This window comes from Urocampus carinirostris, chromosome 16 (assembly GCF_059441175.1).
Source record: "Urocampus carinirostris isolate Australia breed hairy pipefish chromosome 16, RoL_Ucar_1.0, whole genome shotgun sequence".
Lineage (NCBI taxonomy): Eukaryota > Metazoa > Chordata > Actinopteri > Syngnathiformes > Syngnathidae > Urocampus > Urocampus carinirostris.
The window spans coordinates 12910963-12934524 of NC_142364.1; the positions used below are offsets into that span (position 1 = coordinate 12910963).

The 23562-nt window shown below is 41.1% G+C and overlaps 2 protein-coding genes and 1 long non-coding RNA gene across 7 annotated transcripts in view; 2 read left to right on the forward strand and 1 right to left on the reverse strand.

The window, feature by feature from the left end:
• Window positions 1-20436, forward strand: gfm2 (GTP dependent ribosome recycling factor mitochondrial 2). 4 transcript variants are annotated; one of them, XM_088320277.1, is made up of 21 exons: window positions 1-224; window positions 486-615; window positions 680-758; window positions 833-878; window positions 2428-2525; window positions 2600-2725; window positions 4554-4642; window positions 4711-4799; window positions 4880-4940; window positions 6945-7127; window positions 9504-9584; window positions 10673-10821; window positions 10904-11044; window positions 11903-12002; window positions 12079-12241; window positions 12308-12384; window positions 13954-14092; window positions 14154-14336; window positions 19467-19582; window positions 19660-19842; window positions 19941-20436. In XM_088320277.1, exons 2-21 carry the CDS (start codon window positions 607-609, stop codon window positions 20067-20069), a joined length of 2241 nt encoding a protein of 746 aa, XP_088176403.1. In that variant the 5' UTR covers window positions 1-224; window positions 486-606; the 3' UTR covers window positions 20070-20436. The 4 variants fall into 4 exon arrangements, with proteins under 4 accessions (XP_088176403.1, XP_088176405.1, XP_088176404.1 ...); XM_088320279.1 differs by having other exon boundaries at window positions 593-615; XM_088320278.1 differs by having other exon boundaries at window positions 1-207.
• Window positions 15152-18491, forward strand: LOC148350318 (uncharacterized). The gene is made up of 2 exons (XR_015847130.1): window positions 15152-15526; window positions 18158-18491. It is a non-coding gene; the product is annotated as an uncharacterized LOC148350318 (long non-coding RNA).
• The window catches only part of hexb (hexosaminidase B (beta polypeptide)), a 13840-nt gene continuing 10691 nt past the window's right edge, over window positions 20414-23562 (reverse strand). The window contains exons 11-14 of one of the 2 annotated variants that reach the window (XM_088320280.1): window positions 23120-23300; window positions 21362-21452; window positions 20752-20856; window positions 20414-20668 (exon numbers count right to left, since the gene is read on the reverse strand). In XM_088320280.1, the coding sequence (XP_088176406.1) occupies window positions 20605-20668; window positions 20752-20856; window positions 21362-21452; window positions 23120-23300 (441 nt within the window). In that variant the 3' untranslated portion in view covers window positions 20414-20604. The remainder of the gene's footprint in view (window positions 20669-20751; window positions 20857-21361; window positions 21453-23119; window positions 23301-23562) is intronic. The other variant, XM_088320281.1, reaches the window with a different exon arrangement.

The following is a 23562-nucleotide window of genomic DNA, read 5'->3' on the forward strand; positions in this document are numbered from 1 at the left end:
TGATCAGCATTCCGCGGCATACACAAAAACGACGACATGCAGCCAAATGTCTATGCCGCAATCTGTGCTTTTTTTTTGCATTTCTACCCAAAAAGGCAAAATAATTTCATTCATTTCTTCTAGTTTATTCAAGTCAGGCAAACACTTGCAAACTGGAAACTTGGAAAGTACCAATATTGAGACATCCAAGCCAAAGATGAAGCGGAAGTACCCCATTTTGTTTCGTACGTAACGTCCGACTGTAAATGTATTCGGTAAAAAAAATATTTAAGTGATTTTATTAAAAGAAAAATGCTTTGGTTACCATATTAGTCTTATAATTTTTTTGAATGAATAACGCTATCAAAATCTATATTTATTGGGTTTTAAATTGGAGAACTATTTACTCATTCTATGTTCCTCATGGGATGCATTTGACAGACGGACTCAATCGAAATGTGACCGGAATGTTGCGTTCATTGTAAATAATGTTTATTTCCGTCTAGAATACATCGTTTTTCACCCCCTAACGGAATCGCTAATTATATCTAGGTGTTGGTAAAACCCTTCCCATGAAATACGACGAAGAGGTTAAATCTATATTATTTTGCAGGTGTCATTTAAAGGATGATTTGGGTAAGAAAAGAAACCTTGCGGTCAAATGGGTTGATTGCATTGAGACGTTCAATGTCTTTTGCAGGAAAAGTATTTCTTAGTGCTGCAGGGATGCAAATGGAGACCGGGAAGGTTACTAAAAAGGAGCTTCCATTTTCGTTCTGGTAGTAAGACATTTGATAAATTAATATAATGTGCACATGTTTCATTGAATGATGATATTAAAACCTTTTTATAGATGACGTAAAATCACTGCGGTCTGTGGTCAGCCCGGATGTGTCCAAGTGAGTACAGTAGTTGTAATACTTTTAAATTATATCTCAAACAATATATAGTTTATTTTTATATTTGTTTACTTTAAAAAATAAAGATAATAGTTTACACGCACAAAAGTTTTACTGTACACTTTGGCATTACGAAAAATGTTTTTGTTTTAATTCAGGTCTGAGTGTTTTTACTCAGTTATTGGGCTTAATTGGTTTTTTTTTTCATACATTTTTTAAAAAAAATAATATTTTTTAATCATCATTAACAATTACACGTTGGCCTCGTTTCGCTTGGATAAGAAAATTAGAAAAATACAATACAATAAATCATTTCTTACCAATGTTAAAAATCATGAACAAAATAGTAAAACGAAATTTAAAAATCCAGCTTTTATCTTTAAATAAACTCTTTTTAAATCAAATGTATTGGTGGTTTTAAAAAAAATAATATTAATATTATTGATAACATGTTTATCTCAACACAAAATGGCAGATTATTTAGCATATTATATATCATTTGCACATTGGGAATGTTTAAATATTCAAATTTTGAACCAAAGCAACAAATATGTTTGTCATATTTTGAAAAGTGGGTTTACATTTTTGATATTCTTGGGCGGATACAAATTTTGCTACACATAAAATTGTTCTTTCTTCAGTTTTGTTTTGTATGATCTAAGTGTAATATGATCTTTGGGTAAGGTGGCATCTTACACTTTTGCAGGTGTATAGCATACATTTGTATGTACATTTGTTGATTGTTCATACACATTCGTATTTTTTATCGTTTTATATTATACAATATTGTGCAGCACGGCGACGCAGTGGTTAGCGCGTGTGCTGCACAGTGCTGAGGTTGTGGGAACCTCCTGTGTGGGTTCAAATCCAGCTACCGGCCTTACTGTGCGGGCACTCCGGTTTCCTCCCACTTTCCAAAGACATGCATTTCAGGTGAATTGGCCGGTCCAAATTGTCCCTAGGTGTGAATGAGCGAGCGAGTTGTCTGTCCCCGTGTGCCCTGCGATTGGCTGGCAACCAGTTCAGGGTGTCCCCTGCCCACTGCCCGGAGATGGCTGGGATGGGCTCCAGCCCCCCCGCGACCCTAATAAGGATAAGCGGTACAGCTGATGAGATGAGATAAGATTATAGAATATTCTATTGTTTTGTTATTGCAACATCCATTGCAGCCTGGTCATCCTGGAAGGGGGATGACCTTATGTGCGTTCCCTTCTCAAGGTTTTTTTTATTTTCCTCATGTTGAGGTTTTTGAGTTTTTCCCTTGCTCTTATGTAGGTTTTAGATCAGGGGCTAGTGTAGTCTGTAGTTTGCAATAATCTGTGGTCTGTGCAGCCCTTTGAGACTCTTTGTGATTAAGGGCTATATAAATAAACATGTGCGTTGTTTTTCTATCTGTCCACAACTTCAATATTTGTATATAGGATGAAATTAGAAATATGTTTTTAAAAAGTCCGATTCGTCGCTGTATCGAAAGTGTAATCGACCGATTCCTCGTTGATTAAAACAAATCAGTAGGCGAAGCACTAATTTCAGTTCAAATGTCCCCTAGAATACGCAACATCGGCATCATGGCCCACATCGACGCGGGGAAGACGACCACCACGGAGAGGATGCTTTACTACTCAGGCTACACCAGATCACTGGGAGGTGAATTTGTCCGATGGCTGGAAAAATCGACGGTAATACTGTCAAAATGTATATTTTATGTTGTGTTCTTTCAGATGTGGATGATGGCGACACTGTGACTGACTTCATGGCTCAAGAACGGGAGCGCGGCATCACCATCCAGTCGGCGGCGGTGACTTTTGACTGGAAGGGTCACAGGATCAACCTGATAGACACTCCAGGTCTGTATCTGTTAGAATTACAGATGCCTTTTTTTTGTTATTGAGTGTAACGAGATAGGTTCCAGACGATCGTTCGTAAGTTGAATTTGTTCGTAAGTTGCTTTAGTGCTATATTTTGTATGTTTAAGGTTTACATAAGTATGTTTAAGGCTTTTATTAGCAACCTGTATTGTTTAATACTAAATAATAAACATTTCATAAAATAATATGCTCTATAAAGTTATGTTTAACTTACTTTTGGAAGATGGGCTTCAAGAGTTAGGCGACCTCTTCCTCCATGATAGAAAGTGTATGAAAAAAGCGATCCAACCGCATCAAGCTTTCTTATTCCGCTTTCATTTAAAAAGAAACTGCTCGCCTCTTCTTCTTTACACTTTACACCAACCATATTGAATGGATGCACGATTATATGAAACGATAAGAATGTTAAAGTCCTTAGTGCGCTGGAGATACAGTATTGTATGTTTACACACGAACTAGGAAGAGGAAGCCGGATTTTTTCTTCGGGGTGGATGCTGGGTGACCTCTCACAGCGTAACTCGTCGGTAGCGGCGGAAAGAGGCACTACAGTAATGTCCTGTACTTGGAAAAAGGCGCACAATACAAAATCTAACTTACAGCAATGTCCGGATATTTTTCGACATCCCCAAAAGATGTTTGTATCGACCATTTTTCGTAAGTCAAATGGTAGTAAATAGGGGAGTGTCTGTATTGTTAATGAGATCAGAAAAAGCACTACGTCATAAGCATGTCATTTAAAGAGACAGTGTGTCATATTTAGTTCCTCTAGCCATAAAAAAAACCTTTCATTCAGTTAAAGAAAAAAACATTGTTTTTGAATACTGAGCAAAATACATGAACTATCATACCAATTTGTATTTATTTTACATAGTGGGATCCACCACCACCCTGTTTGTCTGGCAAGTTGCTGCTACGCTGTGCTCTCTAGCACTGGTTTTTGTTCGCATTCGACATTACAGTGCCATGTAGTGGTCAAACATCACACACTGGGGCTTTAAAATTTCAAGAAAAATATACAAAAATATCACAGATATTTTGTCGCCATCAGGTGAACATTATTGGGAATCCAAATATGGTGTAAAAATGCTTATACCTTCCTATAGCACAGTGCTTCTCAATTATTTCCTGTCAGGGCGCCCTCTTCGGAAGAAGAAATCCTCTTGGGTGCCCCCACAGGATCAACACCCAACACCCCCATAAATAATTTGTCTCTAAAGTTGTTTTAAGTACACTGCTGTCCGATGCATAACACTGTATCCTAAAAACGCCTAAGAGAATTAAAAAAGAAAGAAATATGGACCAACTTACAAAGAATAGCTAGATTAATTGTAACAGAAAAGATTTAAAGTGCGTCTGAAATTAAAAAAATACATAAAATCCTTTAAGGTGGGGTGCGTAGTTTGAGGTTTCCCAAAAACTTTTCCAATTAAATATTTTGTCCATTAAGTATGTGTTAACAACGTGATTTCACGCGCGTGCTTGAGGTTTTCTTTCATTCTCGGAGGAAAATGGTGAAAGTAGGACAATGACCGTTTCAAATACAGTCTAAATGACAACCCAAACCCCCAAAAAGATGAGGAAAAGTGTATGTGAGCGCATCTAAGAGAGACACGTACATGCACGCACTATACAAGCAGCTTGAGAAAGGTTGCAATGATGATTTCAGCCAGAAAATGGTGTCAGCAAGTAGAACATTTTAAAATGAATAAACCTCACCTTTAAGGACACTTCAAATGACACAACCCACCTTTAGACAATTAGAGAATAAATGGATAAAAATTCTACATGTCTGTGTGCATCAAACCAGGTCACGTGGACTTCACCTTGGAGGTGGAGCGGGCTCTTCGTGTTCTGGACGGGGCCGTCGCAGTGTTTGACGCGTCTGCGGGTGTCGAGGTTCGAAAATCCCGCTAAAATCTTACTTTTAAATTTGGGAATTGATTTGTTTTAATATGCTCAATAAGGCACAAACTGTGACTGTTTGGAGGCAGGCAGAGAAGCATCACATTCCGTGCGTTTGCTTTCTGAATAAGATGGACAAGCCCACAGCTAAGTGAGTAAAAAATTGTTTCAATTGTGATTTTCCTTTTCCAATGTCATTTAACAATAATAATATTTCACCCCTATTTTCAGTCTCGATCTCTCTTTGGAAAGCATCCGTCAAAAGTTGAAAGCCAATCCAGTCTTGCTGCAGGTAAGATTTGGTGTCGATGAAACCATAAGCCACTCCTTCATACTCCCCTTTCATGGGCAAATTCAAGCACCTTTTTAAGACTTTCAAAGCATTTTCCTCATGTTGAGGTTTTTGAGTTTTTCCTTGTCCTCATGCAGGTTTTGGATCAGGGGATGGTTTAATAATAGTCTGTGGTTTGCAATAATCTGTGGTCTGTGCAGCACTTTGAGACTCTTTTTGATTAAGGGCGTCACAAATTGTAAGGTGGGCTTAAACGTATTTGCTCAAGGTGTGTATTTCTAATCAGTTGATGTTCCTTTTGGCCGTCTCTTAAAGAGTCTTCCTGTCTTTGTATAAAGGTGTCTGTGCTTTTCAATGGCGGTGATCCTTTGTCTTTGTCTCAACATACCAGTACTTTTCCATGTCTTGTGGTTTCAATAAAACACAGAGGCAGACGCGGGGTGACCCAGAGTGGGTGAGCCAGTTGCTTGTCCTCCCGCTACTTTCCCAGCTGCAGCTGGTTTAAAAACTTAACAATTAAAAATAACAATTAACAATTTATCGCTCTCCCACGTAAGTGGTCTGCTCCTTATACCCCACACAAATAAACATGACTTGAACAATTTGTCCATTACCATTAAAAGAAGAAATCCAGTGTGAATCAATACATAGCCTTGTTGTTCGAGGTTACTGATTGCTGCCAGTTTATAGTAATTTGGTGCTGAGTGTCTATGTTTAGGCGGTATGGGAAGAAATTCATCATAAAAATATTTAGACACCTATTCTGCAGATCCACAAATATATATGCGCAATTTACACTTCTGCTTTTCAAGTCATCAAATATGTCCGCAATCTTCACACGTGTTTTTCGGGTCCACAAATACATTTGTGATTTACATATTCAATTTTTAGTCTTGCGTGTGCATGTATCAAGACATACCATTTTTATATCTTGAGTAAATTTTGAATATATTTGTGGAACTGAACAATATGTGCGGACTGTAAAGAGTGATTTCATGCTCGTTCCTGGGTTTATTTGTTCATGTAGCTTGAAAATGGTAAAATTAAGAAAAAGCGTGTTCTAAATGAAGTCCAAACGCCAACCCAAACCCCATAAAAGAAAGGAAAAAAAGTGTTTATTAGTACTTGAGGAATGGGCTCTTTGAGGCTGTGATTATGACTTTAAGCCAGGAGATGGCAGCAGAGAGTAGCAAAATTCAGAGTTACATATACCACCTTTAAGCTAGTCATGTCTGTGAAATGCTTTTCGTATGACTGGAGAGAGCCGACTCTCGCATTGTGAAGAGTTGGATCCTTTGCATACTTTGGGGCGGCAGTGGCTCAGGAGGTAGAGAGCTCGTCTAGGGATCAAGAACTCGCAGGTTCGATTCCCGGCTCCTCCGTGTCACATGTCGAAGTGTCCTTGGGTAAGACACTGAACCCCTAATACTCCCAATAAGCAGGTTAGCGCCTTACATGGCTGCATGGCCGCTATTGTGAAATGTGAAGCACACTGTAAAGCGCTTTGGGAAGTCTTGACTTGAAAAGCGCTATATAAATGCAGATCATTTCATTTCTTCGCAGCATGCTGTGCTGTGGATATGTTCCACGTTTTTGAAATTGTTCTAATTTTCTGTTTTTTTTAGCCATTGTTCATTAAAATGGCAGCCTCCTGGCATCTTGGTCTTTTCGCCTGTCTTCTTGCTTATGACGCTTCGCACGACAACACCATACGAACTAATGCCAGCTACCGTTAATCACGAGGGGAGAAGTATTGCAATGACAAAGCAAAGCAGGCGTGTCAGTGTCATTTTTAAGCAGACTTGTTTTATTTTTCATTCAATGCGTGGACTATCAAGTCAGTTTGCTGCAAAACATGGCGACAAATCGAAGCATTTAAAGCACGTCACCCAAAATTCTAGCACTTTTCAGATGTTGAAAACACAACACTAAAATTCAAGGATTTCAAGCACATGTATAAACCCTGCTTCTAATAAATAAAAAAAATACTCTCTTGCTTTCTAGCTACCTATCGGCAAAGGACGGAATTTCTCCGGCATTGTGGACCTGTTGACCAATCAGAAGCTGACGTGGAGGCCTACAGACGATGGCCGGGTTTTTGAGACCACAACCCTGAGCGAGTCCCTAGAGGAGGAAAATTCACTGTTACAGGAAGTTCACCAGGCCAGAACTGCGTTGATTGAGCAGGTGCTGGTACATATTTCTGGTTAAAGAGCTGTATTTTTGGGGGGGCGGGTACAGTTAGCCCTGAATAACTACTTTTCTTGCTATGCCCAACAGTGGTACAAAATACCGTAAAATGTGGAGTATAAGCCGTGATTTTTTTTCCTAAGCTTTCAAACCTGCAGCCCTATGCAATGATGTGGCTAATTTATGCATTTTTTCTCATGGCCACCAGGGGCACCCGAGCAGTAAGGGGGAATGTATGTTTAGACTAAAGGAAGACGCAAGTTTAATGTAATATTTTGAAAATGGTCATCACATCTTAAATCCCAAGAATTGAAACGCTCCAATGATATACAGCACGATGTATTTTAGTGACTAGGGACATTGACAGACACGTATTTATTCATCAAAAGTTAAGAGGTTAAGGTACCGAATATTATTAAAACTCTGTGTAACATCTTTCTTCGTAAATATCTTATGTTTTAATGTGAGCACATGCTACTTATAGTCAGGTGTGGCTTGTGAATGTACAAAATGTTTTGTTTTTTTAAGAAATGTGCTGGGTGCAGCTTAAAATAAGGTGCGCTCAATACTCAGAATTTTACGGTACCTCAAATCTGTCGTGATTTATTACTAAGTACGCATTTCCTATGAAAACTACGGAAAAAAAACGTCAAAACTGCTCATTTTTGTATTGACGATATTGATGTTCCTGCCACCTACTGGACAAGTGCAGTAACAGCAGCTTTTGGTGTGCAGGGACATTTCATGCCTCCAAGTGGTACAAAAAAACTTGCATTCAGTAAAGAAAACATTAATTTGAAAACTTAGCAAAAGTACATGGAATATCATATCAATTTCAAATTGTATAAAAAAATCATCAGTCGAGAAATTCTTTTACATAGGGGGATCCCTACCTTGAGGTCGCTGGCATGTTTGTCTGGGATCTTGCTGCTACGCTGTGCTCTGTGGCCCTGTTTTTTGTTCGCATGAGACAACAGTGGTAGTGGTAAAATATAACACACTGGTGCTTTACCAGCTCAGTAGCCTAGATGGTAAGGCGCCCGCTTTGAGACTGGGAGGTCGGTGGTTCGCGCCCCGGCCGAGTCATTCCTAAGACTTAAAAAGTGGTCGGCGGCGCCCTCTGTTGGCTGCGGCTGCATCGACTCGCTACAACGGGTCAGGTGCAATCGACATTTCGTTCTGTGTACATTGTTACACAGAATGACAATACAAGGAAATTATTATTATTATTATTGTTATTATTTAAGTGATAACATTCGTCTTAAAAAATGGCACTCTTTTATGCAACATTTTTATAATCAATGTTTGGCAGTTGTGACTCAAACATGCCACAAGAGGGCAGAAACGCCCAGGCCATAGCAGAGCAGATTTTGAAACTAACACTACTTCAGAGGTCTCAAATTTGCGGCCTAGGGGCTTATTTGGCCGCCTGGCCATTGTTCAGTGGCCTGCAACATATACAAACTCACAGACACCGTTTTGTTTATTAGTCCCTTAAAACACCCACCGATTGTGTTTCACGCACAAAAATGGAGTCTATGATAGCATCTACTGCTTTTAATGTAAAAAGGTGGGCATGTATGCATATACTAAACCCTATTGCTCCCAAAAATCTCATACGTATACACACAGTACATTTTTTTTAAATATTGTTGGATGCATGGAATCTATCTAAATGAAATCTAGAGTATATATATCCAATATATATCTATCCAGCTAATCAAAATATCGATATGAATATGAACCCTGGGCCCTTAAACGGCTGAACTGGTTGCGTGAAAATCTACCCAGTCATACTTAAAGGCTCTGGGAGTGTCTTTAGTTTGGTTACGTGTCAAGATAACCCCAATAAATACCAACAAGATTGATAAACATGACATTGCCAGGCATTCTACTTAGTTGCTGTGGTTTGCTGAAACATGTGCGTTACTTCATTTGTGGTGAGAGAAATCCCAACAACCTCGCCCAAGGAGAATGCCCGGCCTATCTGCTTGTATTTTCCACTTTTTTTTAATAAGTAACATCAGGCACAGTGTCTCCTAAAATACCAAACTAACCTGACAGGAAGCCATTTGGGTTTCTGTTTTAAAACCCAACCCCAAAATAATGAAAAAAGTACTTTTGTTGTGCTTGTGAATAACACTGAAAAAAAAAAAATCAAGTAACCCCATCTGACTCACATTTTCTCTGTGGCCCCTAGCATAAAAATGTCGGACTTCTCTGCTCTGCTGTAAAAGAAATGTTTGTATTTCCGGAAGAATTCAATTTAGCCTAAGTTATTATTAGCAACTTTTTTTCTGTTGTGTTATCTCAAAGTCAAATTAATTCTTTTCATTTATAAGTATAATTTGAATGTAATTTTGTGAAAAACAGGTTGCAGATCTGGATGATGAGTTCGCCGAGGAGCTGCTGACCAACTATAGTGACAACTTTGACGCTGTTCCTTACATCAAAGTGAGTTGTACGGTTGCCTATGGTTTATTTTTAAGTTACCGCCTGCTAGAGGATTTTCGTAAGTCTATTTAGATCTATATAGACTCGTCTAGATCTAGACTTGTTTATAAATCCAGGTATTTTTGTGTCTGTGTTTGCAGTGTTCTGGTTTGCCCGCGTCCCTGCGTCCTAGACGCATCATTTTTGCTGGGGACGCATAGTCTCAAATCAACGCGCGTCCCCGGGACGCAACTTTTTTGACACAAAATTGTCATTATTACCCGATAACATTTTTTTTTTAAACAAAGATTTACCGCACTCCAAACTTTTCGTCAGGCATATCCGGCAGCTGTTGTTTTGGTCTCGCGGTTCGAGTTTTCGTCTACACGCCGATCTCGAGTTGTGTAGTGAAAAGTCTGTCTCTTTTTAGAGAACCGGCTTTTTCGGCTCAACTCATTCAAGAGAGCCGGCTCTCAAACGGCTCACTTGCTTTGACGCATTATATTACAAATGATGATGTTGTATAAAGAAGTTAAGAAATTTAAAAAAAAAAAAAAACAGGTTTGTGGTTATCCCTTTAATCTGTATATTAAACAATAATTTGATGCATAAAATGAATTAATAATTTGATGATTAAAACTGAATATATAGATTTTATTATATGTCACCGATTTACAATTTCAACCTCGATAACACTAAATTTTGGGGACCGATAGATCTCTTTTGGGACCCATAGATTTTTGAGCATGCAAGTCCCCGGGACCCATCACTTTTCACAGGTAAAATGAACACTGTGTTTGTATGCGACTTATAGGCTGAACCGATTTTCGTGCATATTTACACAGTTGTACTTTAGGCCTCTGGGAGTGTGTTTATCTAGGTTTGGTGTTAAGGAACCCCCAATAAGTACCAATCAATAAACCTCTGCTTTCATTTAAAAGCAGCTTTGGAGCTGCATGCGGCCTTTAGCAGTCCCTAGTGGCTCCCTGACATTTTTCAACAAACAAGGGCCCCAACAACCTCGCCCAAGTAGAATACCCAGCAACGCCGGGACATTATGCTTGTAGAAATTAAAATGGGGCATAAAGTTGGACACAATTTGTCCTCAGCTGCAAGAGGCTGTACGGCGGGTCACCCTGTCCCGCAAAGGTGTGCCTGTGCTCTGCGGTAGCTCTTTGCGGAACAAGGGCGTGCAACCACTCCTGGATGCAGTCACCGCTTTCCTGCCGGCCCCTGACCAAAGGCCCCACGACCTGGCGTGAGTGAAAATGTTCCTCTTTCATTCGTGAAAGACACGATGTCATTTTTTTGACGTGTTTCTTGGGGATGGGGTTTACCAGGCGCTGGTACAAGGACGACTTGTGTGCTCTGGCCTTCAAGGTTCTCCACGATAAGCAGCGTGGCCCTCTGGTCTTCCTTCGGATCTACTCGGGAGTGCTGAAGGCCCAGACAGCCATTCACAACCTGAACAGGAACAGCACGTATGGACCTACTAAGCCATTGAACTAATTTACTGTAAATTGTAGCCTACAGAGCGTACCAGATTAAAAGCCGCATGTGCACATTTAAGGAAGAAACGCAACTTATTTTTTGTACAAGCTGCACCAGTTTTTAAGACAAGGCTAAGAACAGCCAATATTTTAAACACCAGTCTATACTCAAAACTTTTCTGTACTGACTTAAATTCCAAAGCCTGGTCCATCACAACAGCATGCTGAGAGCCATGCGACTGATCTTAAGCTCTCCCATCCCTTGCGCACAAGACAAAGTGGTAGAGGAGAGACCAGGTATTGCTATTAACACATAAAAAATAATTATACATAAATGCTTGGAATCTTTCAAACACATGTTAGGGTGGCAGAAAGTGACTAAATGTCGGTTGTATTTTTGTCTATCGGGCCAAAAACTGACATATTAGGCTTTCATCAGTCTAATAACCGCCAGCGCAATAATTATCGTGTACCCCTTCTTTGTTAGTAATTAGTCGGCATGTATGATTTTTTTTTATGCATTAGTAGTAGTTTTTGGTCTACTCTATCATTTTGTCACGTGCGCAAGGGATGGGAGAGCTTAAGATCACTCGCATGGCTCGGCAAGTGTACTGTACAGGTAATTGTGATCGTTACAAGCTTCTGAATTTGATTTAGTATTAATTACAATAAGTTTTGTGAATGTTTGCACTGACACTTTGCGACCATCCGCCTCGTATTAAAAAAAGAATAAGCGGCATCGTATTATAAGCCGCAATGTTTTGAATGTAGTAGGAAAGGAGCAGCTTGTAGTACGTTATTTACGGTAATTAAAGAAATCCAAGAAGAGTCTTTGTCATTTCATCTCAGTGAGAGGATGAGCAAACTGCTGGTGCCGTTCGCTGACCAACACGTGGAAATCTCCTCCATGATGGCGGGAAACATCGCCTTGACGGTCGGACTCAAGCAGGTGAACTTGGTCACCCCACATCCCCGTGACCTTTCAACATACCGTACATAACACGTGTGCTTAATCCATTTCAAAGACAGTAACCGGTGATACCATCGTGAGCTCCAAAGCTTCTGCTGCAGCCGCCTCTCGCCGGGCACAAACGGAGGGCCATACAGGTGTGGTCCTGTCTGGGGTGGAGGTCCCAGACCCAGTCTTCTTCTGCACCATTGAACCTCCGACTATGTCCAAACAGGCTGGTGAGTTTGGGTTTTTCCTGAGTATTTCCATGACTTGCTATTCCCCTCTGCTTTGTTTTGACGCAGATCTTGAGAATGCCCTGAACAACCTCCAGAGAGAAGACCCTAGTCTCAAAGTACGGACTGACGCAGATTCTGGACAGGTAATACAAGTCTAGCATCATTTTATAAATAACGATGTAGATTTACATTTTTTTGTACAAAGTACTGTAACTATTCTTATGATTCATTTAACGCACACTTGTGAATTAAGTGTACCCCTAATTTTTCTTGTTGTTCATCTTAGAAATTCCCCATTTCACTTAACTGATTTCAGCACATATTTAAGCAATAAACAAACTAAAGGCTAAATCTCTATATATCATGCAAACAATTTCTCTGGCACATTTCTAAGTGTCACTGCTCCACTGAATCAGTCACTTCTCAAAGTGAAGCAAGGCACACCAGAGTCAATTGAACATGCGAGGCTGAAAGATTTTTATTCGCTGAAAAGCCATAAACATTCATGGGTTGATTCACTTCAGCAAAATTAACAATATCCAAATGTTCTCCATGTTATACAACTTTCTGCACTTCTCCGGTAGACTCCATGACCTCTATCCCCGCTGCCAATTAAACAATGGCGGTGCTCCAATTGAGCTAAAAAATAAACCTCGCGCATAAGCAGCCAGGACTGGCAGTGCTGATATAGCCTTTGTTTGAAATGGTACTTTGTCTCCATCTTGCGGTGGAAACCCGTAGTTTCTGTCATGGCACCGTATCACCGTAGTGGTTTAAAGAAAACCGTACTCATTACGGCAAAATCGTAGTACTTGGCAGGTATGCTAGTCACATCACGATGTCGATTATATTTCAAGTAAAATGATCTATTGACAACGTAAACAAAGGAAATTTGTATTCAGTTAATTTTTCAAAGTCCGATTCATCATCGAATACACAAGAGGTGTTTCCCTCGTTTGCGTTCATTTATATCCTTCAGGACGACTTTGTTTTCCCCATTCCTTAATATTCATCTGCGGTACTGTGTATAAAAAAAGAGTGATAATGAAATCAAAACGAATGCCTTTTTGTATGTGATCTGTATCACTGGTGATTAAGTGGTTAGGATTAGGTGCTCTTACTGCAGTGACTCAGGTTCAATTCTCGTTGAATCCTATGTTTTGCGATTGTGGTCAGCAGATCAATTATTGCAAAATTAATAAATCAAAAATAACGTTTTTTTTTTTTGGTAAAAGAAAAAAGTTAATACACAAATAAATCTACTAGTTTAGTCATTTAGAGAAGTAAAATTGTCTACTGTGGTAAATCTTTTTGGTCTTGATTTTTTTACTTATAAAATTATTTAAACAAGTACTGGTATGTATGTACCTTGTGATTCCAATAATTTAAAGGTTGATTTTCTTATTTAAACAAACTTAAATAAACGTAAAACACGTCTAGAAATAGGAAAAACATACTTGAGATAAAATTTCTAATGTTTTTGCTCTTAAGAAGTTTTTTAACAATATCTTCTTTAAACGAGAAACATCCATATTTTGCTGAATGAGTACATTTTGCTCATTTTAAAGATTTTCAATTCTTGTTCGAAAAAGATTTATCTGAAAATAAGAAAATTGTGTCTCAAAAATGAGCTACGTTTTCTGCCAAAGAGCTAAGAATTCTCTTCTTCAGTGAAGTGCAGTTACTGAACTTTCTATCATTTGCGTCTTCAGACCATTTTGTGCGGGATGGGAGAGCTGCACATCGAGATCATCCACGATCGAATACGAAGAGAGTACGGCATCGAGACCCACTTGGGCCCGCTGCAGGTGGCGTACCGGGAGACCATCCTGAACCAGGCCTCTGCTACAGGTACAGTTTCAGCGATATCTGCTTTCAGTGGTTCCCAATGGCCACATTTTCAATTCAACAGACACGCTGGACCGCACCTTGGGCGAGAAAAGACACGTGGTGACGGTGGAGCTGGCTGTCCAACCCGGTGAGGACCGTGCTACCGGCTCATGTCAAGTGACGTTCACGGAGGACGCTGCTAGAACCTTATCTGAAGATATGAGGGAGGCAGTAGAGAACGGAATGCAGAGTTCGTACCTGCAGGGTGAGTAATCAGGCCTGAGGGTCTTCTGTGACAGGACATCTGCCATGCCCAGGAGTGGGTAGAGTAGCCAAACAATTTACTTAAGTACTGTTACTTCAGAATAATATGACACGAGTAGAAGTAAAAAGTAGTCATCTAAAAAAGTACTTGGTGAAAAAATGTGCTGAGTAACTGTAGGAAAGTCAGCCAAGCAACAACAAATTACAACTCTGTGTATTTGTAAGTCTGTGTACTTTGTTTAGGTGAACCTTTTGTGGAGAATAAAATAATAAGTGAGGCTACAGCTATATAAACTGCGCATCGTATACCTCAACCACGAGGTTTGTAGGGGGCACCCTTTTTTGTGGTATGTCTTAGTACAGCCTGGTGGCCCCATCCCTCTCCAGGCAAACATATGTTATACAGTAATCCCTCGGTTTTCGCGGTTAATGGGGACCAAGACCACCCGCGAAAACTGAAAATCCGCTAAGTAGCGGCGCCCCTTCCAAAAATGCTTAAAAAAACGTATACAGTAAACCCCCCTGTATACAGTACACCATATAGAATATGGGTAGAGAGTGAAATTAATGTTATAACAAAAAAAACTGTAAAATATGTTGTATGTACACGGAATAGGACTGCGGCGAAACCACTATGTATCATTCAGTATGATTGTTTTAACCGCTCTCAACCACATGCAGCCATCGCAGTTTGTTTCGCTTGTTAACACTACCGGTTACATATTGAAAATAAAAACAGTGAAAATGTGATATTTGATGAGTGTTTGTGAAGCGTTTTGGGAAACAACAGTTCAAAAAATGGCCTGTGTTCATGTGTGGCTAAAACCACTTACAGTAGGGACGAACTTATTCGGTTGGGTGAGCGTCTAAATTTCGACTTTTCGGGCACTTTTTATACCGCTCATGATATACCGAGCGAACTTCAAAGAGACCCGGCTTCGTTGTGGACATCCATCCCTCTTAATAAGCGGCGACGGCGGAGACGCCGTTCGGAAAGGAAACGCGGCTGCCGTGCAGGTAGATGTGTGAAGCGTGTGAAGTCTAAGCAGCAAGATGGACACGAGGATGGACGCGAGGATGTAACTAATTCCACCATTCATTCCTCGCCGGACAACCGAAGCTTTAAACTCAGCGCTCACGAACGGCCACAACGCCGGGAGCTTTTGAAGATCTCGACAAAGACTACAAAGAGTTCAGCTAAGTCAAATGATTCAGCAAAGCTAAAATTTGGTCTTTTGAATGTTAGATCCCTCGCCCCTAAAGCTTTACTTGTAGATAATATTATTCGTGATTATAAACTGAATTGTATGGGTCTTTGTGAAACGTGGTTACGCCCGGATGAGTACTTAGCGCTTAATTATGCTTCTCCCCCAGACTACCAGAGTAGTCATACAGCACGCACGCTGAAAAGGGGTGGTGGTGTTGCGCTAATCTCCGAAAAATCGCTTAAATTTAATCCACGGACCGCTAATAATTACAAAACGTTTGAGGCTCTTGTGACGCGGTCCCCTCAATTGTCAATTGATGTAATAACTATCTATCGTGCACCTGGGCCATACACAACTTTCTTAGACGAATTCGCTGAACTTTTGTCTGAACTAGTAACCTATGCAGACAAAATTATAATTATGGGAGACTTTAATATTCATATGAATGACCCACACAGTTCACTCACTATTGCGTTTAGTTCTTTACTTGATGGATTTGGTTTTACTCAACTAGTTGATTTGCCAACCCATAAAAATGGGAACACGCTAGACTTGATTCTGACTCGAGGAGTTTTAACCTCAAACATTATGGTGCTACCGTGTACTACCGTTATCTCCGATCATTATTTAGTGACATTTGAGGTGCTAACTAAATGTAGTGTTAAAAAAGCTGAAGGATTTAGCGGACGCAATATAAGCACTGGCACAGTTTCTGAGCTCCTTGAACTCCTTCCTGAAGCAGTTGCGTCCTTTCCTAAATACACTGGCTCGATTGACTCACTCACGAATGAGTTCAACACCACCCTGACTAGTGTGATGGATACCATAGCGCCCTTAAAACTAAAATCACGTCCTAAAAGACGCACACCTTGGTTTACTGATGAAACTAGAACCCTTAAAAAAGAATGCAGGAAATGGGAGAGAAAATGGCGCGCTACCAAGCTTGAGGTTTTCCATCAAACCTGGTGTGATAGCTTGTTAAAGTATAAAGCGGCCCTTGCCTCTGCAAAATCGGCCTACCTTTCGAAGGTGATTGCGTCTCAAAAGAACAACCCCAAAGCCCTTTTTGACACTGTAGCATCGCTTACAAGGCAACAGACTACCGCTGATAGTTCGACACACTCTGCTCAGGACTTAATGGTCTTCTTCACTAAAAAGATTCAATGCATACAGGAAGAAATTGCTAAAGATACTATTAGTACCACTCATATTAAAGAACTGAAACTTACAGATGCACGACAGGGTGGCTGCCCAGGGAAAATGGCCGGTTTTAGTGAACTGTCACTTGATGATCTCAAGCAAGTGGTGACTGCGGCCAAACCGACAACTTGCCAGTTCGACCCGCTCCCAGGTTCACTTATTAAAAGTCTTTTTAGCGTCATTGGGCCTTCAGTTCTAAATATTATAAATACATCACTCTCCTCAGGTGTAGTTCCAGCAGCTTTTAAGTCCGCCGTTATTAAACCCACACTAAAACGACCCAACCTTGATCCAGAAATCTTAAGTAATTACAGACCTGTGTCAAACCTACCTTTCCTCTCTAAAGTACTCGAAAGAGTAGTGGCACAGCAGCTGAATGCTTTCATATCTGAGAACAACCTTTTTGAATCGATGCAATCAGGATTCAGGGCTAACCACTCTACTGAGACAGCGCTGATCAAGGTAACAAATGATCTCCTAATGTCAATGGATTCTGGCGCTTCATCACTTTTGCTGCTGCTGGATCTTAGTGCTGCTTTTGACACAGTGCGCCACAATATCCTACTAGAACGGTTGGAAAAATGGATTGGTCTCTCAGGAACCGTCCTCTCGTGGTTCAGATCCTACCTCTCAGATAGGACGCACTGTGTGAAATATGGTGAAACGACATCTGAGCCCTTTAATGTTACCTGCGGTGTTCCGCAGGGTTCTGTGCTCGGCCCCCTACTTTTCAACATTTACATGCTTCCATTAGGTGATATTATCCGCAAGTACAATATCAGCTTCCACTGCTACGCAGACGACACTCAACTATATCTTCCGTTGGAGGAATCTTCCACACTAAACTATGGAAATTTGGAGGCCTGTCTCACTGAGATAAAAGAGTGGATGTCACTCAATTTCTTGCGTCTTAACCCTGAAAAGACCGAAATGTTAGTCATTGGTCCTTCTAAATGCCGTGACTTCTTCTCAAAAACTGCTGTGAACCTTGACAAATGTCACATCACACAGAGTGACTCAGTTAAAAATTTAGGTGTCATATTTGACCCTGATCTATCATTTGAGATGCATGTAAAGCAAATTACTAGAACTGCCTTCTTCCATCTTCGCAACATTGCTAAAATCCGTTCAATACTGTCTCAGTCTGATGCGGAAACAATAATTCATGCATTTGTTACCTCCCGTCTCGACTACTGTAATGCACTACTTTCCGGTCTCCCGAAGTCCAGAATCAAGTCTCTTCAGCTAGTACAAAATGCCGCAGCGAGGCTTTTAACTAGGACAAAAAAGTACGATCACATAACACCGATTTTGGCTAACCTGCATTGGCTCCCAGTTAGCCAAAGATGTGACTTCAAAGTTCTCTTAGTACTGTACAAAATCATACATGGACTTGCTCCCTCTTATCTTTCAGATCTGATCTGCCGCTATGTCCCGGTCCGAAGCCTGCGATCTGAGAGTGCCGGTCTTCTGGTGATCCCGAGAGCAAAGAAGTCTTCTGCTGGTTCGAGAGCGTTCTCCATCCGGGCACCGGTGCTGTGGAATGCTCTTCCCCCTGAGATCCGATCTGCAACCTCAGTGGAAATGTTTAAATCTAAACTTAAAACTCACCTCTACTCTATTGCATACGAATAACCTACTCCTCTTGTCGGTTGACAATAGTCTGTGTAATATAGTGTAACAATCTGTGAAGCCCTTTGAGACTCTTCGTGATTTAGGGCTATACAAAAATAAATGACTTGACTTGACTTGACTACTTTCTGACAATAACAACATACTTTAGCTAGTGGCATCGAACGGCTTTTACGACAAATACACGAAACCCCACACAATTAGCCGTGTTTAGGTAGTACAAACAACCGCTCGCTTTTGGTAAATAAAGTCAAACTTGAGATAAAATGTGACAGAAGAGAATATACTTACGTTGATAAACTGAGCGCCACATAAGAAGGGGGTGAGGTGGGAGGAGTTGAAGGAGGGGGGGGGGGGGGGGGGGGTCAGCGAAGCGTCAATGACTAAGCATTGTGTCAGGGCCTCCCCCTCCCTTCACAATAAGAGTGTCCACACAGTGTCCTCAGTTGACATAAGCTCACGCTCAATGGTGTCAAGTCAATAAATGCTTTTATTGAGAAGGTAAGGTATATTTTTTTAGACCCGCGAAGCTCTGAACTAGCGAGGTTCCACTGTATATATCAAGGTTCACCGATCCCTTAACCACCAGGGTTGCAGGGGCACCACTTTCTGTGGTGTCTCTTGGGCAAGTACAACCTCCCGGGACAAATGTTTCCACCCAGTCTTGAACCAGGGACCTCCCGTGTGTTAGGCAAATGTGCCACCCACCCATTGCACAATGGAAACACTGCATACAGTACAGTTAAAAAAAACGCTCCTAACCACGCTCACAAGTGCCCCCTAGTGGTTATAAGGGTCACTGTTCAAATCTGAATAAAAGAAACAAGGTCTCTGACAAAATAAAAAGCCCCGAGCAGAGACAGAAATACGCATATTTATATGAAGGGGATTTAAATACCAGGCTCAATGTAGCTGAGTCGGAATACAGTTTCTTTTTTACAAATCTAGTCAAAGAAAAAGTATAGTGATTTGTAAAATACTGCTAGATGTACAAAACATCCCATAATTCAAGTAAATGTAACTCGTTACTACCCACCTCTGGCCATGCTATAACTGAGAGTGCAAAATGTTGAACCTATTTATCCGTCTAGGCCCACTTCTGGGTTCTCCGCTCCAACGCATTTCCACACAGATCCAACGCGTCGACATAGAAGCAGGAACATCTCCAGCTATGGTTTCCGCCTGCGTGTGCCGTTGCATGCTAAAGGTTTGGGAAATTATGCGCCTACTCGAATTTCAGCTTTTGTTAACCCTGCTTCGAACTTTTGCACTCATCCCGTGCAGGCCATGAAGCTGGCTGGGGGGCAAGTGCTGGAGCCCGTCATGTCCTTGGAGGTGACGGTGGGGGAAGAACATTTGGGTGCCGTGTTAGGCGACCTGGCCCAAAGGCGAGGGACGGTTCGAGACATCCAGAGTCGTCACGAGGACAAGGTGCTGCTGGCCAGCGTCCCCTTGGCCGAAACCAGAGTGAGTCCCAAGATTAGTTCATGCCTGACTCATCTGTATTTTATCTTTTCCACATATGGTAAAGAACTACTTTTTTGTGCTCTTTCTAACCTACAAAGGGATATTCTACTGCCTTGCGAACATTGACTTCGGGAAGGGCTACCTTCTCTTTGGAGCTGGACAGTTATGAGGTCATGAGCACACAGGACCAGAGCACGCTAGTGAAGCGAATGGCCGGCTTGCTGTAATGTGGACTCGAGGAACTTTTGGAGAATTGATCAGCCCTTGAATGCACACATTTTGTATTAAGATAACAAAATGCGATTGAATGACCACTAAAGATGGCATTAGAAGACTTAATGCAAATAACATAAGTTAACCTAAGATACATTTTAGAGAAACTCTCCACTGCAGTTTTAACCGTCTCAAGAAGGGTGAAAGCTGTACATTTGAATTGCAATTATCCTTATTAGGGTCACAAGCCGGCCAGATTGTAGAGGTGGGTTTTCATAACCAGGATTTAAACTTGTTTCCTAAGAACTGAGGCGGAAATACCACCCTCTCAGCTACTAATTGCCTGTAAAGCTGTATATTATGATTAAAAAATTGAGTTTATATGCCAGTTTGTCAACATTTGTATTTACAGTCTTATTCAACATTCAAAAATTACAAAACAGTGCAATAATCAAAATGAGTGTGTGTGTGTGTTCCGCATGGAAATATGAAATCCCTTCATTTTGTGTCGCCACACTTGATTCCTACGTTTTTCCCTTGGCGTCCGCCTCATACTCCCTTGAACTCGTGTGGGCAGTAACTGGAGAACAACGGCTCGGCGGGGATTCCGCGTCTGCAGCCGACACAAGAGAAAATAATTAACACTTTTTTCCCCCCTTTTTAAAAAAAAAAAAATCTTGTTAAAAAGGTACTCACTCGACCATGCGACAACGGTGCGAGGACAGCCGGTCGTACGCATCATTGACGTCAGTCACGTCTTTGGCGCTCCACAAACGCTCGGCCACAGCGCTGGCACGAGGCCTGTGGAATAGGAACCGGTAAAAGCCATCTACACTATTTGCCAACTTACGGGTTATTATTCACGAGTTGATATGGGCGGCATTAACTCAGGAGGTAGAGCACTCGTCTTGGGATCAAGAGGTTGCAGGTTTGATTCCCGGCTCCTCTATGTTATGTCGAAGTGTCGTTGGGCAAGACACTGAATCCCTAATGCCCCCAATAAGCAGGTAGGCGCCTTGCATGGCCGACTCCCTATTGGTGTGTGAGTGTGTAAATGGGTTTGTGTGAAGCACATTGTAAAGCACTTTGGGAGGTCTTCATTGACTTAAAGTGCTATATAAATGCAGACCATTTACAATGTTTTGTTTCTACAAAAAGCTGCTTTGGTGCCATGTGATGTTGAAGAAATTGAGTTGATGTTAGTCAAAGCCCCATTTTACAGGAAGTTGGAGATAGTTGTCACGGTGACAATCAACGGGAAGTGGCGAGAGTTCAATAAATGTAGTTTTCACAACAAAAATCGTACCAGAGTCGTGGCGTGAGGTTGGTAGCGTCCACATACTCCCCCCACAGGCAGGCTTCTCCGCCGATCACGAGCCTCTTCTGCTCCTCGGTTCCTATTGAGGAAAAAGAGAGCAGAAAGAAATAAACAATGTTAAAGTATTGTGATAGCAGAGCTATTTATTGATTTGACTTTGGTTCGTTCAAAAGACTTTCACTTGTTTGCACAGGAGCAGTTTGGTATGCAATTCAACTTTTCCGTTAGAGTTGTGTTTTTAGCTTTAAATTCTTTACATTAGTTCAATTTTTTTGTATCTGTTTTAAAGCAAATTATCAATTGGTTGTAAAGGAGATGGCTGCACAATTATAAAACAACAAATGCTTACTCTTTTTTTCTCTCCACAAGTAAATTGATTAACTGTTTCTACTGAGGTAGTGAGCTAAATTCAACTATAATCTAAATAATAGCCATATCTTTATTTCCCCACCATGTCAAGTATTGGGCTCTCCACATTTCTTACATGTTCTAAAAATGAATTGCCTCATTATACCATAATTTTTGACACTCAACAACTGTGGTCATTTTCAACAGTTCAACTGAGGCCTCTGGACTCCCCTAAGCTCTTCAGCTAATTATCTATTACCGTTCTCTTGTCTATTTTGCTTTCTTTTCTGGACACATGCGCGGCCAACAATACCTATAGTCGGGAGGAACTTATAAATTTGGGTCTGTGTCTAAATTTCGACTTTTTGGGCACTTTTTTATGCCACGTTTTATATCTCGCAAGAAATACAAAGGGTTGAGGGATCTACATGGGTGGCCAACCCACTTACGGAGCGGCGGAGACGGTGTAGCAATCGCTAACAAAAGCGGGGCTGTCAATCGGGCCATGGTGCTAAGCTGAGGAAGCTACATCGGCGAAACGGCAGAGAATGACTCGAAGATAGAATTGTGCCTAATTCCACCATTATTTCTTCATCGATCCTGCCCGTCAACCGACGCCTGAGACTCAACACAGCCGAACGGCGACATCTTGTGGCGATTTCTACTAAGACTTCAGCTAAATTTAATGTTCCTTTGCTCTAGAAATGCTGGTCTACAAGTGATCCCAAGAGCGAACAAGAGTTTTGCAGGTTCAAGAGCGTGGTGCAGTGGATTGCTCTTCCCCGTGAGATTCGATCTGCAACCTCAGTGGAACTGTTTAAATCTAGGCTTAGAACACATTTATATTCTGTATCCTAGGAGTGACCTATATATCATGTTGACAATATCTGTGTATTGTTTGTTAATGCTACACCCATTGCAACCTGGTCATCCTGGAAGGGGGATTACCTCATGTGCGGTCCCTTCTCAAGGTTTCTTAATTTTCCTCATGTTGAGGTTTTTGAGTTTTTCCTTGCCCTCATGTAGGTTTAAGATCAGGTGATGGCGTCATAATAGTCTGTGGTTTGCAATAATCTGTGGTCTGTGCAGCCCTTTGAGACCTCTTTGTGATTAAAGGCTATACAAATAAACATGATTTGACTTGATCTTTCCAACACTCTTGTAAGGTCAAACTACATTTACTTTGCAACTAGTCTCACCCCAATTGCATTTGAATTTTTGCCACTTCTCCCTCCACTTTTTCGTGTTTAACACAAAAGTTGAAATACTGTTTAACAGGCAACTTTTACTTCGCTAAGCATTGCGGTCAAAACAGTCTCTAATCCATATTAAGAACATTCCACAGGAATGAACTAAATCGCCGACTTAACAATTAAATAGTATTTTAGGGACACGAACCCTGAAAGTCCTGGGGGTCCACCTTGTAATGGCCACGCCAGTCCTGGCCGTAGGAGATACGGTTCAAGTACCAGGGGGTGGAAAGCAGGGTCTGGTAACCGGCTGCGGTAACGTTGGCCATCTCATTCTGGTATTGCTCTTGGGTGCCTTTCCACACATGGATGACTGTGTCTGCCTTCAGCTACACAAGACACAGAAGACAAGCCACCATGTCAGAAAGCGGCGAGGGGTTTCCCATTTTAGGCCGCTGGGCCATTTGCGAGTAGCATGCCGCATAATAAATAAACTGGCCTGCTTGAAATTGAATTGGATAAACTAATATATTCGATAACAAGAAAGAGCATCCCAGGTTACAATTTCTGCCCTGTGTGTGACGTGATATGACATTAAAAAATGAGTTGAGGAGGGGGCTCTACAGATAAGTCTTGTCTTGTTTCTAATGT

Coding starts and splice junctions, on each gene's coding strand:
- gfm2 (XM_088320277.1), top strand. Junction 4,643..4,710: donor ACGCGTCTGCGGGTGTCGAG/GTTCGAAAATCC, acceptor ATGCTCAATAAG/GCACAAACTGTGACTGTTTG. Junction 9,585..10,672: donor ACGCTGTTCCTTACATCAAA/GTGAGTTGTACG, acceptor ATTTGTCCTCAG/CTGCAAGAGGCTGTACGGCG.